We start from the raw sequence: 13,885 nt of genomic DNA on the forward strand, positions 1-13,885 counted from the left end.
TCTTTTTCTGTTCATGCTCATTCTACCATGGTGATTCCCTCTTCTGATGCTTTTTTTCAAGGGTCTGGATACTATAACCATTTTGAAGCTGCTACTTCATCCTCTGTAGACACTTTTTCCAAACATTACAAGTTGGATGTCATTTCAAGAGCCAGGGTAGGTTTTGCTAGGGCCATCCTTCATGGGTTTTTAGAGGGCATCTCTATGACTTCCTCCTGCCATCCTCTTCAGTAGTGTTTGTACTCTCCCACTTGTAAGGAATACTGCAACAATGATAAGGAAGGAAATAGTACGGTTGTGTAAGATCTTAGCATAGCAGTAGATGTCCTGCCTTGCAGTGTTGCAGTATTCTTTCCCTACCTCCTTCTCCATTTTCTTCTCTATTACTTTCCTTCTGGATGATTGTTTTTTCTTTCTCTTCCTGGCTGTACATTAATGCTTTCCTCTTGGGTTAATGTGGTTCTTTTGGGGCAATTTAGTTCTGAGTATTAGGTGTTCGTATGTCAGATATGTACCTTATGCCTTGGACGTAGGATGTACGTTTGATATATGGCGTCTGGAAGGTGTAAAGGCTTTGTTATGCTGGCCATACATTCGGGATATCCCAGCTGTAAAGAATACTGCAACAGTGACAAGTATGATATCTACTGTTATGGTAATATCTTACACAACCATACCTTCCCTAATGCCCTGGGCAAATCTTCCCTAGCAGTATAAATACCACCCTGAGTCTCCCTTGAAAAGAGACCACTAGCTTAGTAGGACTAACCTGGACAGCAAAGGATAAATAAACAAATAAAAATACCCTGTAGCAATCTGGTCATTCAGTTTTCTGGTGACTTTTCTGAGGCAGCTATATGGATTGATTAACTTTACATGTGCCGGCTATCTCTGGGTATCACAGCACTGTGAATGGCAGGATTGTTACCCAGCACTAGCTGGTCAAGCCGTTATTTAAGGGAATCTGTTTCCTCCATTGAAAAACCTTTCCTGTCTGTAACTTTTGAAATTCTTTGTTGACAAGCTTGTCCATCCATGGTTTGAGCCTGGAAGTACAGCTAAGTCAAAGATTATTTTTGGAAACTTTTCTGGTAGCCATCACCTCTGAAAGTAGGATATGTGAGTTTTTATATTTATGATTATATGTAGTCATTCACAAAGACAAGCTGTTCCTCAAGACAAATCTACTTTTTTTCTGAAGGTTGTTTTGAAGATGTCCTTGAACCAGTGATTTTCCTGGTTTTCTTCACAGGGATAGAAACCAGGGAACAGAAGGCTCTTCACATTCCTTTTGTTATATGTGTTTTCTAAAATGGGTGCCAAATTTGGAAAGACAGACCACCTGTTCAACTTCTTGCTGCAGGGGAGGGGAGGGGAGGGTTCACAGCAAGCAAACTCTCCAGTTTATTGTCAAAGCTCAGTCCACTCAAGGAATGGCTTTTTCTCCATTACAGATATTTGCTCTGTAGCCATTTGGTCTTTGGTGTGCAATTTTATCAAGCATTATTGTCACACATCTCCAGAAGTCAAGATCATTTGGGAAAACAATGCTGCATTACTCAGCTTTCTGAACTTTGTATTTACATGGTCATTGGGTTCCTTCCACCCTGATGATTACTGTTTGAGACTCATCCCAACTAAGGATCCATCAATGAAGGCCCTTGATGTTACATATAACAGATTCTTACATTAGTTGTTCTATGAGAAGACCATCCTTGATGGTATAAGAATGCTGTTCCTTCAACCCCTTGAGCCTAGGTGTCTTTCCACCAGTCTTAACTGCTGGAGTTGCATTCACATCATGTAAGTATATGCTTGTAATTACTTGGCTAATAATGTAAGTGTCATGGCGTCCTCATTATATACTGTTTTGTCAGGAAGGTGCATACTACTGTTATGGAGGTTGACTGCAGATCTCACAGTCACACTCACTTATGTATCAGCTCATTATATAATGGCGTGAATCATTATAGGCATGCAGATGTCACCAGGTCTTCTTTTTTAGTGCTGAATGGTAATTGATGGTGAAGATGAGTCCAAGCAAAAGCCCATCAAGGAAGTGTCTTCTCATACATCAGCTGTTACAGTAAGAATGTATCTGTTATTTGTAGAAACAAACTTCTTATAAGCTCTGTGCAGCTAACAGGATATGGCAAGCAGCTGGAAATGAATGGTATATTTTTAAATAACTGTAATTCCTTAACTTACATACTTTGTATAACATGTTTCTGTAATCCCTCAGCAGTGCCCTTTGAGGATGGGGAATGAAACCACCATTTTGCTAGCTACTACCTGTATTTATTTTATTGTAGGATAAGCAGTCTGGTGCTGCCAGGTAAGCACTTAACTGGGGTGGAGACTTTGTTTCACAGCGTATTATTTGCTGAAGACAAAAGGATTTACTCCAGCAGCATTTCCATTTGAGTCACTCCTCCTAAATTAAATTTCTGGGTGCACCGACATATTCTATTGTTGCAGTTCAAAAGAGGACTTATTCTGTTATTATCTTAGTTGTGACACTTTACTAATCCACCTGTGTATAGTGGAATGTTCGAATGTGTACAGTGAAGTGGATGTGGTAAATGGTTCAAATCTGTAAAACAACAAACTGTATAACCTTGGGTAGGCCTGACAAGGGTGCAACAGTGTACGTCTTCCACACAAACTCTACTAAGTCCTAATTAGTGCCCGAGACATTGTCCTAAAGAATATGGATTTAACTAACCATGGAGTCAAGAATGACAGCTAATGGAAAGCACAGATAGCCCTCCAGCTCTATATCTCCACAATGTATGCCATTTCAGTGCAGATGTCACATCTCCCATGAACATGCATGTTCTAGAGAACAAGGGAAAGTCCTCATGAGAAATTGCACAGGACACCAGAGGAGAGCATCCTTTACGCCACCTCTTAAAGGACATGGAACAAAATGATAGCTTCCTCCACAGTAGGTGCTTGCAGTTGAATAGCATGGGACCATACAAGAAGAGTACTGCCGGGAGATTGATTTTGAGAAGTACAGCAGAAGGTGGACAGAACAGAATGGTAAGTGCTTAGACTGGTATCATGATAGGAAGGGACAGCTGTATAACATTTAGGACTTTGGAAAGGATGCCAGTGGCTTGAGGATGGACATCACTGTCTACCTAGCTACTAGTTACTTGTTTGAACTTGTATATATATATATATATATATATATATATATTGGTATAGAATGAAATGTTCATTGAAGTCACTGTTGCATTACTGAATCTTGGGAATTGCTGCATACAGGAGTCCACGGTCAGCCCGAGCACCAGACCTCCCTACCTGACATTGTGGTATATAGGAGTCATCAAACAGCACCTTATTCATTTATTTCTTGCTGTGACAGTCTAGAGCAGAATGCTTCCAGTGGGTGTCATCAATTTATCAGTCAAGCCAAAGCCCATACAGTTATCAAAGCTAACTATAGTGTTGGGAACCTTTCTCATTCCATTTACTGGTAGTTATTTCTGACTAATGTAGTTAAAGTCAGTAATTGCCTTATGTGTGAGAAAACAAATTCCACACAGGAACTTTCATTCCTATTGCTTGTCCTGCTTAGTTCCTGAGCATGACATCTTTAATTGTCAATTGTTTGCCTATTTTACCAACAGGAGTATTATTTATTTTATTTTATTTATTTATTTGGCATTTTTAAAAAATGCAAAGAGAAGCATTTGAAGGAGATAGATGTTAAAGAAACTGACAACACCCATGTGGTGCCCAACTCCCCACACAGGCCCAAAATCATTGATTTAGGTGAGGCATCTTCCCAACATCTTTTACCAAAAATTAGTGGGCTTGAGTCCCCTGATACAATCCTTATATAGGCTACCATGTTTTTAGTATCCTAAACTTATGTCTCGTGCACAGGGAACTTCTCAGCTATTATTAGTCTGTGGAAAAGGCATAGCTGATATGTTTCACACAGTCCACATGTCAGGGATTTGTTTTCAATGGTGTCTTAGCAGCCATTTGAAAAAATGTAGCTTTGCAATATCTAATGGTCTGCAGCTATCTGGTGAAGGAATTAAGAACTTAGAAAATAACTGTTATTGCTTCATAAGAAAACAGTTGAAATAGCTGTGTTTGAGTGTGGGGGGTCAGTCAGGAAATACAGAGAATCATTACCTAGCCCCTACAGCACCAACAAAAAAAAACACTGATCAAAAATGTACAGCATAGAGAAAGGGTGAGTCTTGTGTTCAGTACTGTGCAACAGGAGTGGAGACAGTCCTTCGGGGCATCAGGCAAAAGAAGAGCATATTGAACGAAAAGCTATAGAGGTGTTAACAATTTCCTATAAATTGAGTAAAGGGCCACTTGAACTGGTTGCAGTGATTCAAGAGGGGAATATGATCTTTTTCACCATCAGTGTGATTCAAGGCTGCGGAGTTAGTTTATCAATGAGTAACGTGTAGAAGTGGGACAAAAAAGGCAACAGCAAACACATTAAATCACCATAGAAAGAGGGAAGGATGTTGCATCCAGGATGAAAACTGATCCTAACAATACCAACCTGAGAGAAATTCTTGCTGTAGAGCAGAATATACCATATGTGAATTGTAACAGTTCACAATCGGGATGTTTTAGAAGTAAGAGTTTTTGGTGCTATTCAGAGACAGGCTTAAAGAAACTACTATTAAACCTAAGCAGAAGGACATGGTTCCAAAACTAGTGCTTATAAGTGGGGCAGAAGAGAGTTATTAAATAATGCTGTGAGTTGGGGCGGAGTCTAAGGAGAAATGATGACTGTACCATGTGGTTCATCATAACAAATTTGTTGTGTTGTAGTCCTAGTAAGCAAAAGCAGTGTACGTCAGAAAAGGATACTCCATCAGGATGGGGCAACAAGATGGTGTATTAATACTGTACCCACTGAAAAGTGGATTAGAGGAACAATTGGTGCAAATCAAGTCTGCTATCAAACAAGCAATACATTGGTGAATAAAGTTAATCAGCAAAGCGTAGAAAGAAAAGGAAAACACTGCATTTCAAAGGATGTGGCTGAGTATTCAGAAGAAAATGTTATACAAGTAAAACAAAATAACAGCAGAGCAAGAATGGAAAATAATAAAAAAGGCTACAAAACATTCAGTGCAAAGGTGTAGATGAGGAAGAATGTCAGGCAGCTTAATGTTGGGAAGTAGGATGCTTACAGGCGTATTGAGGAACATAAGAACCTTATGGGGCGATACTGACATTTAACAAATAGAAGAAAATTTTGATGGAGGGTGACACAGGAAAAAGGCAAAACACGGAGCAGGTTCTCATTCTTATTTTTCACAGTAGTGGATGATGGGAGGTAGTTGGTGGGAGTATTTTGGCTAGGAGTGTTGATCCAAGTCCTTTCACAGAGGAAAATGCATGCATGAACATTTAAAAATGAAAATGGGTTTGGTAAATGGACAAAATCGCAGTGTTTAGAAATGGTGGAAGTGTGTTGTGGGAATTCTACTTACACAAGCACACCACAAAATATGTTAGTAGATGGTAACGATTTCCTTATGCTTGAAAGGGATAACAATGCTTAGCACCCTCCCCTCCACCTTCCATATGCAGCACAAACAAAATTGTCATTGGGCAGGGGCTATGAGAAGCACAAACACCCTACCCTCTTCCAAAGTATAACACAGAGCAGCATAACTATGTTTATACAAATGGTGTAGTTATAATGCATTCCATTAAATTGTACTTTTTATGGGCATACTGGGATTCACCAAGCATTCTACGTAGTGTGTTAGTAAAAGCACTTTGAAAATTGTGTAAGAAATTGTTAAAAAAGTTACCCACACACACACACGCACACACACGCACACACAATCGCACTGTCTCTCAAAGACACTTCACAAAACTGGAAGCTGGAGAGAAAATGAAAACTATTGGCCAATTATTCTCATTTTTATAGTACTCAAAGAGATGGAATTCCTTCTGATGGAAAGTCTTATTCAATGCATGGAAGACAGGAAACTGGAGGACACTGTTTAACATTGATTTAAAGTGCCAGTATGTCTGACAAATCTCAAATTCTTTAGATAGCTAAAATAGTAAACCAAGGTGGTGGTGTGGATGTTTTTTAAAACATTTTGCAAGGCACTTAACATAGTCCATTACCAATATTAAACAGTCTTCAATTAGGTAACAAGTTGGTAACCTGGGTAAAATGTTAGCAGCATGGCAGCTTACAGAAACTGTTGATAAATGGTGGCTACAAAGAGTTACATGGAAAGAATGAAGCAGGGATGGGCTAAACTGCAGAAACTAATAAATTGACACTTAGGACTGGTTAAAATAATTGATTCTATGTAAAGAAACAAACTTAAGGAGCGACTGTCTATTGAGGGTGAAGTGTCAGCAACAGAAGGAAGGGAGGCCTTGGGGTGCTTATTTTAAATGACTTGCAGGTGAAAAGTCCTTGTGAGAAGATGATGGGAAAGGTATGGAATTCTGAGTAAACAAGAAAAAATACTAAAATGCAACAGAGGTTAAAATTTCATAGGTTCATAGATTAGTACTAAGCTAACTGCCCTTGCGAGCCATTTTAAGCCTAGCCAATTATCCTTTGTGAGACACAAACCCTGAACCTTGTGCTTGTAAGGCAGACACCTTAACCATTAGGCCACCCTCCCAACCCTTTTCAGTTCACAAACAGTTGGGATTACCCTGTGTGGAATGCTGTCTGCATTTCTGAAGACCCCATCTTTTCAGTGACACTTCCAGAACTAAGGCTAAAAAAAAGTTGTCTCTTACAGATCTCTAAGAGGATATCTTATTCAGGTATACAGGGCATTTAGAGACGACTACCTCTGGGAATGTTTGGGGTTAACCAAAAGTACTAGAGAATCATCAGGTAACCTGTGTAGAAGGTTCTGTAGGAATAAGAAGTGTAATAATGGGTTTTCTGACAGAGAAGCCAATACATGGAACAGATAATCAAATTACATTAAAGCAAGAACTAGTTTACATAGTTTTAAGAACAGCCTGGACACTTATTATGGGAACAAGTGTTTTGGTATATTGGCAAGCAAGAAGGGCATTAACGCCTGTGCTTTGAAATATTTGTATGTATGTATGTATGTATGTAAGGCTATTCAGTGGAAGCCGTCAAGATGCTACAAAGTCTGGAGCAGTATAAGAAAAGGTCATGGTGTAGAACATGAGGAAGCTGGGAGGGAAAGACAAGACAGAGAAAAGTAAATAAGGCGCCCAGTTTGTCATCAGCTGTCAGTTTCTGTGTCATAGTAGAAACATAGTGTTATGAATACTAAATCCAACTTCAGACACAAGCCACCATCTGGAACATATGGAGGAAGTGCCACATGTTAAAAAAGTTGCTCCATATTGAACTCTCATCTGTATGGTTTACCACAACAGTGCACCTACTGACCCTTCAAAGGCAGCAAACCTGTAATGCTTCTCCCTAGGATGAGTAAAAGATCCAATAACCATAATGTTAACTCCATAGCATAGTTAAAATGGGTTCCATACACTAGATCGAATTTTCACTAATTCAAAGTAGTACAAGGAATGCTCACTGCAGCGAAAGTGCACTTAATCGAAAGTGCTTTTACGCGAAGTTCAGTACAACGAACGGGTGTTGTACTGAACTTCTGTGCAGTACTCATGGACTTTAGGGTTAGGGCACGGGTCATATTAAGGGGATAGCCCGTAGGGTTATCCCCTTACCATGACCCGTGCCCTAACCCTAAGGTACGTGAGTACTGCAGCGCAGTGAAGGACATAGCAATGTCCTCCACCATGGTGCGATACTCAAGAACCTTAGGGTTAGGGCATGGGTTAGGGTAAGGGGATAGCTTTACTAACTATCCCCTTACCATAACCCGTGCCCTAACCCTAAGGTCCATGACTATCGCACCATAGTGGAGGACATAGCTTGTTTTTTTATGTCCTCCACTGTGCTGCGGTATTTTCGGTGAAGTGCACTTACGCAAAAGTTCACTTTCGTTAAAGTGAACTTTCGCAGAAGTGAGGCTTCCTATTACAAGTTCGAACTAGTGAACTTTCATTCTTGTAATAGGAATCCAGTTAAAATATATAGTTTACCATTATTAGTTCTGGATATAGACTTTGTTTAAAATATATGATTTTTCATTGTTAGTGCTGAATGTAGCTTTTAAGAATGTTGTTGCTATTGGTTACAACTTGAGATGCATCAATTGAGATCCTACAGTAAGTGTTGCATTTTGGGGGAGGGATGCTGATCAGAGTAACAAAAAGGTATAATGTACCACATCGGCACAGTTCCCCTTCTGAAGAGAAGCTCCTAGTATTCTAAATATTTTACCTAAGTATGTCGTGCTCTTAAATGTTAGGGATTGTATTTAGCTCTTTAATATGCACATTTTACAAAAATGGCTAGTCTAAGTGGTAAAAATACACTGATTATTTTCAGGGTGACATTGAAATGTGTAAAAATATAAAGACAAGTATGGATTCCAGTGAAAAGTCTGCACAGTTACTTACATGCACATAACTAAAGAATATGGATATCATTCCTGAAATTAGAAAATTACATAGTTCTGTAGTATGTAAGTGTAAATAATTCCATCTTTTAAGAAAGCACTTATAAAATGTTAGTAATAAATCAGAATAAGACTTTTGTCACTTTCTTCCAGTTCAGATTTTTTTAATGTATTTACATTTGCCTTATAGGAATGGAACTGTCTCAAAGAGGAAAATTATTGCTAGAACTACTGCAGCAGGCATGTCAGATGCAGTATTCAGAAGAGGAGGACATGCACCCTGCAGTTATTGTTCAGTTCATTCTCAGAGACTGCCTTACTGAGGTACAGGAAGAATTGCCATTTCAGCAGCCAAACCTTGGGTTGGTGGACTGTTTGCAGGAACTTCAGAAGAACTCCAGAGTGGATCCGCTGATAGTTCAAGAACTGCAGGAAATTTGGAATGAGATAGAACCAAGTAATTTGCAGCAGAGTGTTATTTCTGTGGCTCAACTTGTGCGGGATACTTTCCCTTTGGTGCATCCCTCTGAACATGAGGGGATGTTCCTGAGCAAAAGGCGGTATAAATGTTACCAGCGATTAGTTCAGAGAGTAACTGCCTTCAAAGGACTTCCAGTTACAGCAGTTAGGAGAGTGTTTACTTCAAAACATAGTGCAGCAAGAACAGCAGAGTTCAGTGATTCTGTCTGCAGACAGTATGAAGATTTGTGCTTCAAAATTCTGAAAGTGTTGTATAGAATTAAAGGTCAACACAGTGCTAACCATGGAACAAACCCAGATAATGCACAGCTTAGTGGACATGATTTGGCAAATGCAATTCATAATGTACTGTCAGAACCAGAGTTTGCATGCAGTTTGTTTGATTCTGGGGTCCGTTCACGAATTCTAACCCTTTTGGATTATAAATCCATTCTGGTTCATGTACCATATTTACTTACATTGCATTGCAATACAACCTCTCTCCTGGCTGATTATCTCAAGAGAAGTGAGAGTCACAGTTTCCAGTTTTGCTTTGAAGACATCCACATATTTCATGATGTGGCAGCCTTCCACAATCTGTACAGTATTAAGGACCCTGTTGCAATAGACAATGGCATTGAAGAAGTATTCCGCTTCAGAGTTTCTGAGCAGGCCCCATTTGTAGTTCGGCTGTATTGTCGCGGCTATATTGACAGGAAAGCTTTTAAATGTCAGGAACCTGCTTCCTATCTCTTTCATAGTACTCAGGAAAGCATACTCAGAGAAGCTCAGGACCTTGGCACAGTAATTGCTGTTGAAAGGCAGTGTGTTTGGCTTCGGAGAAATGTGGAAGAGGACTTGAAAACTAGGTTAGAGAAACTGCTTCCAGACAGTCAGAGTGGATATATTGAAGAAGGAACCTGTTGCTTTCTGATTAAACCATTAAGTACAGAGTGTGATGTTAGATTTATCTTTAAGGACAATGCCATAAGTGCAAAAGCAGAAAGAGATGCAGATGTTCTGTAAATCATAATAGCTAAACATGTTTTGGTAAATTTTACAAAATGGCCAGCATACTGACTTCATTTTATAATTGACCACATGTTGTTCACTGTTCTTTATATGATCAGGTTTTACATTGTAGAAAGGAATTATATCACCCTCTAGGTGTGCAAACTTGATAACAAAGATATATAAGAACCAGTGAAAAAGAGACTAGAAAAAAAAAGTTATCACATGTTAGTGCTGTTTTTATTATTCTATTTTTTCATGGATTCTATTAGCATAATTCTGTTAAATATCTCTGTTGTTCATCTTATTTTTCATTCTATATTTCGACTGCTTAAACTTGTACGTTCTTAGAAGTAAACACCATAATAAAATTGAATCTGAAGTGTTAAGGTGGCAAATGAAATACAAATAGCAGTAGACGTTAAGATTCCAATCAGTACACAAACACACTAGCAACTTTTATGTCTGCCTCAAAGAGAAGCTGAAAAACTGTTCCTGTACAGGGATTTCTTATCTCGGGCCAGGAATGTGATAGTCCTCTGACATTAATGATAGAAGTAGCTCTTTGAAAAACTGGATGTGTTGGATAAAAACAAGCTTCATGAGACAATGGATAGCAATGGTAGCCAAACAGATTTTCAAGAAGGCTACAACTAGGTTCTCCAGTGAAAATGCTGTAAATACCCTAGCCGTTATGGCAGCTAAGCTTCTTGTGGTGAAATACTCCTAGAGCTACATTACTTAACACCAGGCAGAAAAAAAAGCACTTCCATTATAGGTTGTACACTTGTTTACCTGATATACATTGTTGTGTTTATTTATGCTTTGCTAACCAGAACTGACTGGTCAGTGCTGCTTTTGAGGTTTAGCTATGTGTTGAACCTTTTAAAGAAACTGGTCGGTCATCATTTTTATATCTGCACAAGCAAGTAACATGCAGAAATCACATGACTTTACTTTTTCAGTGCATGCAACCAGCGTATTGGCAATCCCCTGTTGAGACTGTCTTGCTAGCTATGTTAAAAAACTAATTTAAGCAGCAGTATTCAAGTGACCATGTGGTACCAGGAGATAAAACTAAAGTTCTTACAGCACCCTGCTGAATTATTACGCTCTCATGGTCACTGTATTTTTGTACTGCTAAGTTTTAGGCAGCATCCTCAGATTATCTTCATGTATCAGAGTCGCTGAATTCTGCTTGGACTAAAGAAATGTTTGCTTAACATGGTATGATGTGCTTTTTCCAACCTGTCAGTGAGAGAGTTTCTAACTGTTCCTTGTTATGTTTTTGATTGTGGTATGCACTTTTTGTATTTTATTTTTGATTTCTCTTAAGTATTGCATAGGTAAGGATTGAATTGTTAGAGAATTTGTTTTGTTGCTCAGTGTATGCAAAATCATAGTTAATAACTATGGTCATTTTGTAATACACTTTGTCATTTTTTTAATAAAAAAAATCATTGCGGCTTGGTTAAGATTGTTTTTATGCCACTGTGGGGCAACACATTTGCTGATATTTTGTTAAAATGATTTGGGTTAATGGTGCCCTCCATCTGTTAGAAAAGTAAGCTAGAGGAGATAGGCAGCCCAATCTCCTGATGAGAAATAATACAAATTAAAAGCAACTTTAAGAAACTACAGCAGAAAACCTACCCCTTTTTATGAGTGCAAATATTCCCTTGTACCAGCAGTATTTTTAGATATCCATAGCAAAACAAATTATTGGAGAGATTGTTCTTTTCTTGTATACAGAGTGTCTTTTCCTGGCCTTTTTCTCAAAGGTACACTGTTGAGGATTTCCTTTTTAAACCACTCTCAGCCATTGGTTGCCTTCTTATCACTTACACTGCATCTAGTTTGGAACTCATGTATTTACAGAAACTGATTGTTCTGCATTATGTGCAAGGTTGGTTCCATCTTTGCCCACTCCCTTGTCCCACCTACCTACTGCCATCACTTTTATAATGCACAAAACACACCCACTAAATTGCTCTTGAACTGAAAAAAATCTAATTACTTATAGGTATAAATTGTTACTGCTACAGTAAACAGGTATTAATGTAATGTCTATATAAAGATTATAATTGTATAAATCTATCTGCTGTTACAGTGTTTGCATGCAGAAGTGCAGTTTCAGATTGTTTCATTCAGTGGATAGGAATACAAGGTTCTCAGCAAGGCTGCCACAGTGAATTGTGGAAGGCATCACTTATTCCTATCTTCAGCTTGTATTGCAATTTTATTATTTGGGACAACATTGCTAGTGGATTTGCTGAGGATCAAGGAGCATATATTGATCCTGACCATAGCTTTATAGCTGAAGGCAGATCATTTTTCACAGCGTTAAGCCAGAGGAATGATAGTGGAAAAAAGGAATATTTCATGAAATGGCCATCTTGGACTTGATATATGTAAGTCTGGTTTTTTTTTTTGACCATTCAGTCTCAGTGTTTTGAGACTCGCTCTAGTGAGTCCCAACATTTCAAATGGTTATCTTTAAGTGCTGCAAGCTTTCTGCAGGCAGAGTATTCAGTGTTGTGTTAATATATGATCCATTGCTTAGTCTCCTGTTTTTGAGGATTATTGGAATACCAGATTGGCATGTATATGATGACCTTAGATGTCTGTTGTAATATATATATTGCAATCTGGATTAAGGGAAACAATAGATAAGCTCAGAGGTGGAGGGAATGCATCTGGGAAATTGCAGTGTTTGAGCATTTAACTACAAAATATTTTGTAGAAAAGTAATTATTGCATTCCCTTTGGTCAGTGATAATTATGGGTACTGAAATATGTCAGTTCCAGTCTAGTGTTACCAGAACTGAATTAGACTTCAGGTCTTCAGTCTTAATGAAAACCTTATGACTGAGTGAATAAGGTAACACATACAAAACATGCTTCTCTGTTAAAAGAGACCTATTTACTACATTTCCTAGTCCAGTCAATGGGATCTCATGTCTCTGCTAATTTTGTCTTTTAACAAATATCTTATTTTTAGAACCTGTGGGAGCCACCCACACCCATGGCCTCTGCTGACATTTGTTCTGCAGCAGTGGGGATATGTTCACCACTAATATAGTCATTTCCTTTCTGCTGTTTACACTGTGTTTTACTTACATCAGTCATAATAAGTTGTGTCTTTCAGCTTTTCCCGGTTAGGGGTCGCCACAGTGGAACTCCAGTCCGCTAATGATTGGCAGTAGATTTTTACGTGCCAAGTTGCTGGCCCTGACACACAACCTTCAACGAAGGTACGCCCATTCACGCATGTCTCCACACAGAAGACGCTCTAGCTGAGAATCGAACAGGATGTCTTACTGTGAGGCGACAACGCTACTGCAGCACCACCACCGCGGATAGAAAATACTAATTTTAATGCCGTAATATAAGTTTAAACGTAAGCGTTCCAAGCCAGTGAAGAACCCATGTGGTCATATGACACGACCATCACTGACATTGCCACTACTGCCTTGGGCCCTCACTTGATACAAATAACTGTAAAAATTGCCAAATTACTTATGTTGAAAAATCCTGAATGCAAATGCTAACTCACAAACTACTGCTAAAAAAAATACTGAAACTTTCAATGCACAAAAGCAACTAAGCCTAAAGCTAGAAATACTAATCTTGTAATTCAATGCTTTTTAGGGGGGCAAGCTTCTTATACCACATGCCCAAGTAACCTAATGATGGTGTGTAGAATTATGACTCAAAACTAGACTGGTATTTTCATCTTCTGGCTTAGTTGTTATTGGTCATTGTGGGTTTTACTGTTTCTCATTCAACATTTTGAGATTCACCGTGCTTGTATTTAGACTTTCAAACAAGATCTAACAAAATTTCAATAAATGTCATTTGCTGCTGTTTCCAGCTGAAGTTAAACTCCTTGCTAAATGCATATTTTC

At 38.6% G+C, this 13,885-nt stretch overlaps 1 protein-coding gene across 5 annotated transcripts in view; it reads left to right on the top strand.

Moving 5' to 3' along the window:
* LOC122803500 overlaps positions 1–11,617 on the top strand; it is a 601,463-nt gene extending 589,846 nt beyond the window's left edge. For all 5 annotated transcript variants that reach the window (XM_044073138.1, XM_044073140.1, XM_044073137.1 and 2 more), the window contains one exon: positions 8,698–11,617. In XM_044073138.1, coding sequence (XP_043929073.1) covers positions 8,698–9,992 — 1,295 coding nt within the window. In that variant the 3' untranslated portion in view covers positions 9,993–11,617. The remainder of the gene's footprint in view (positions 1–8,697) is intronic.
* Positions 11,618–13,885: the final 2,268 nt, after the last annotated feature.

The sequence above is a fragment of the Protopterus annectens genome, chromosome 5.part1, assembly GCF_019279795.1.
Source record: "Protopterus annectens isolate FY-2018-M chromosome 5.part1, PAN1.0, whole genome shotgun sequence".
NCBI classification, from domain to species: Eukaryota; Metazoa; Chordata; order Ceratodontiformes; family Protopteridae; genus Protopterus; species Protopterus annectens.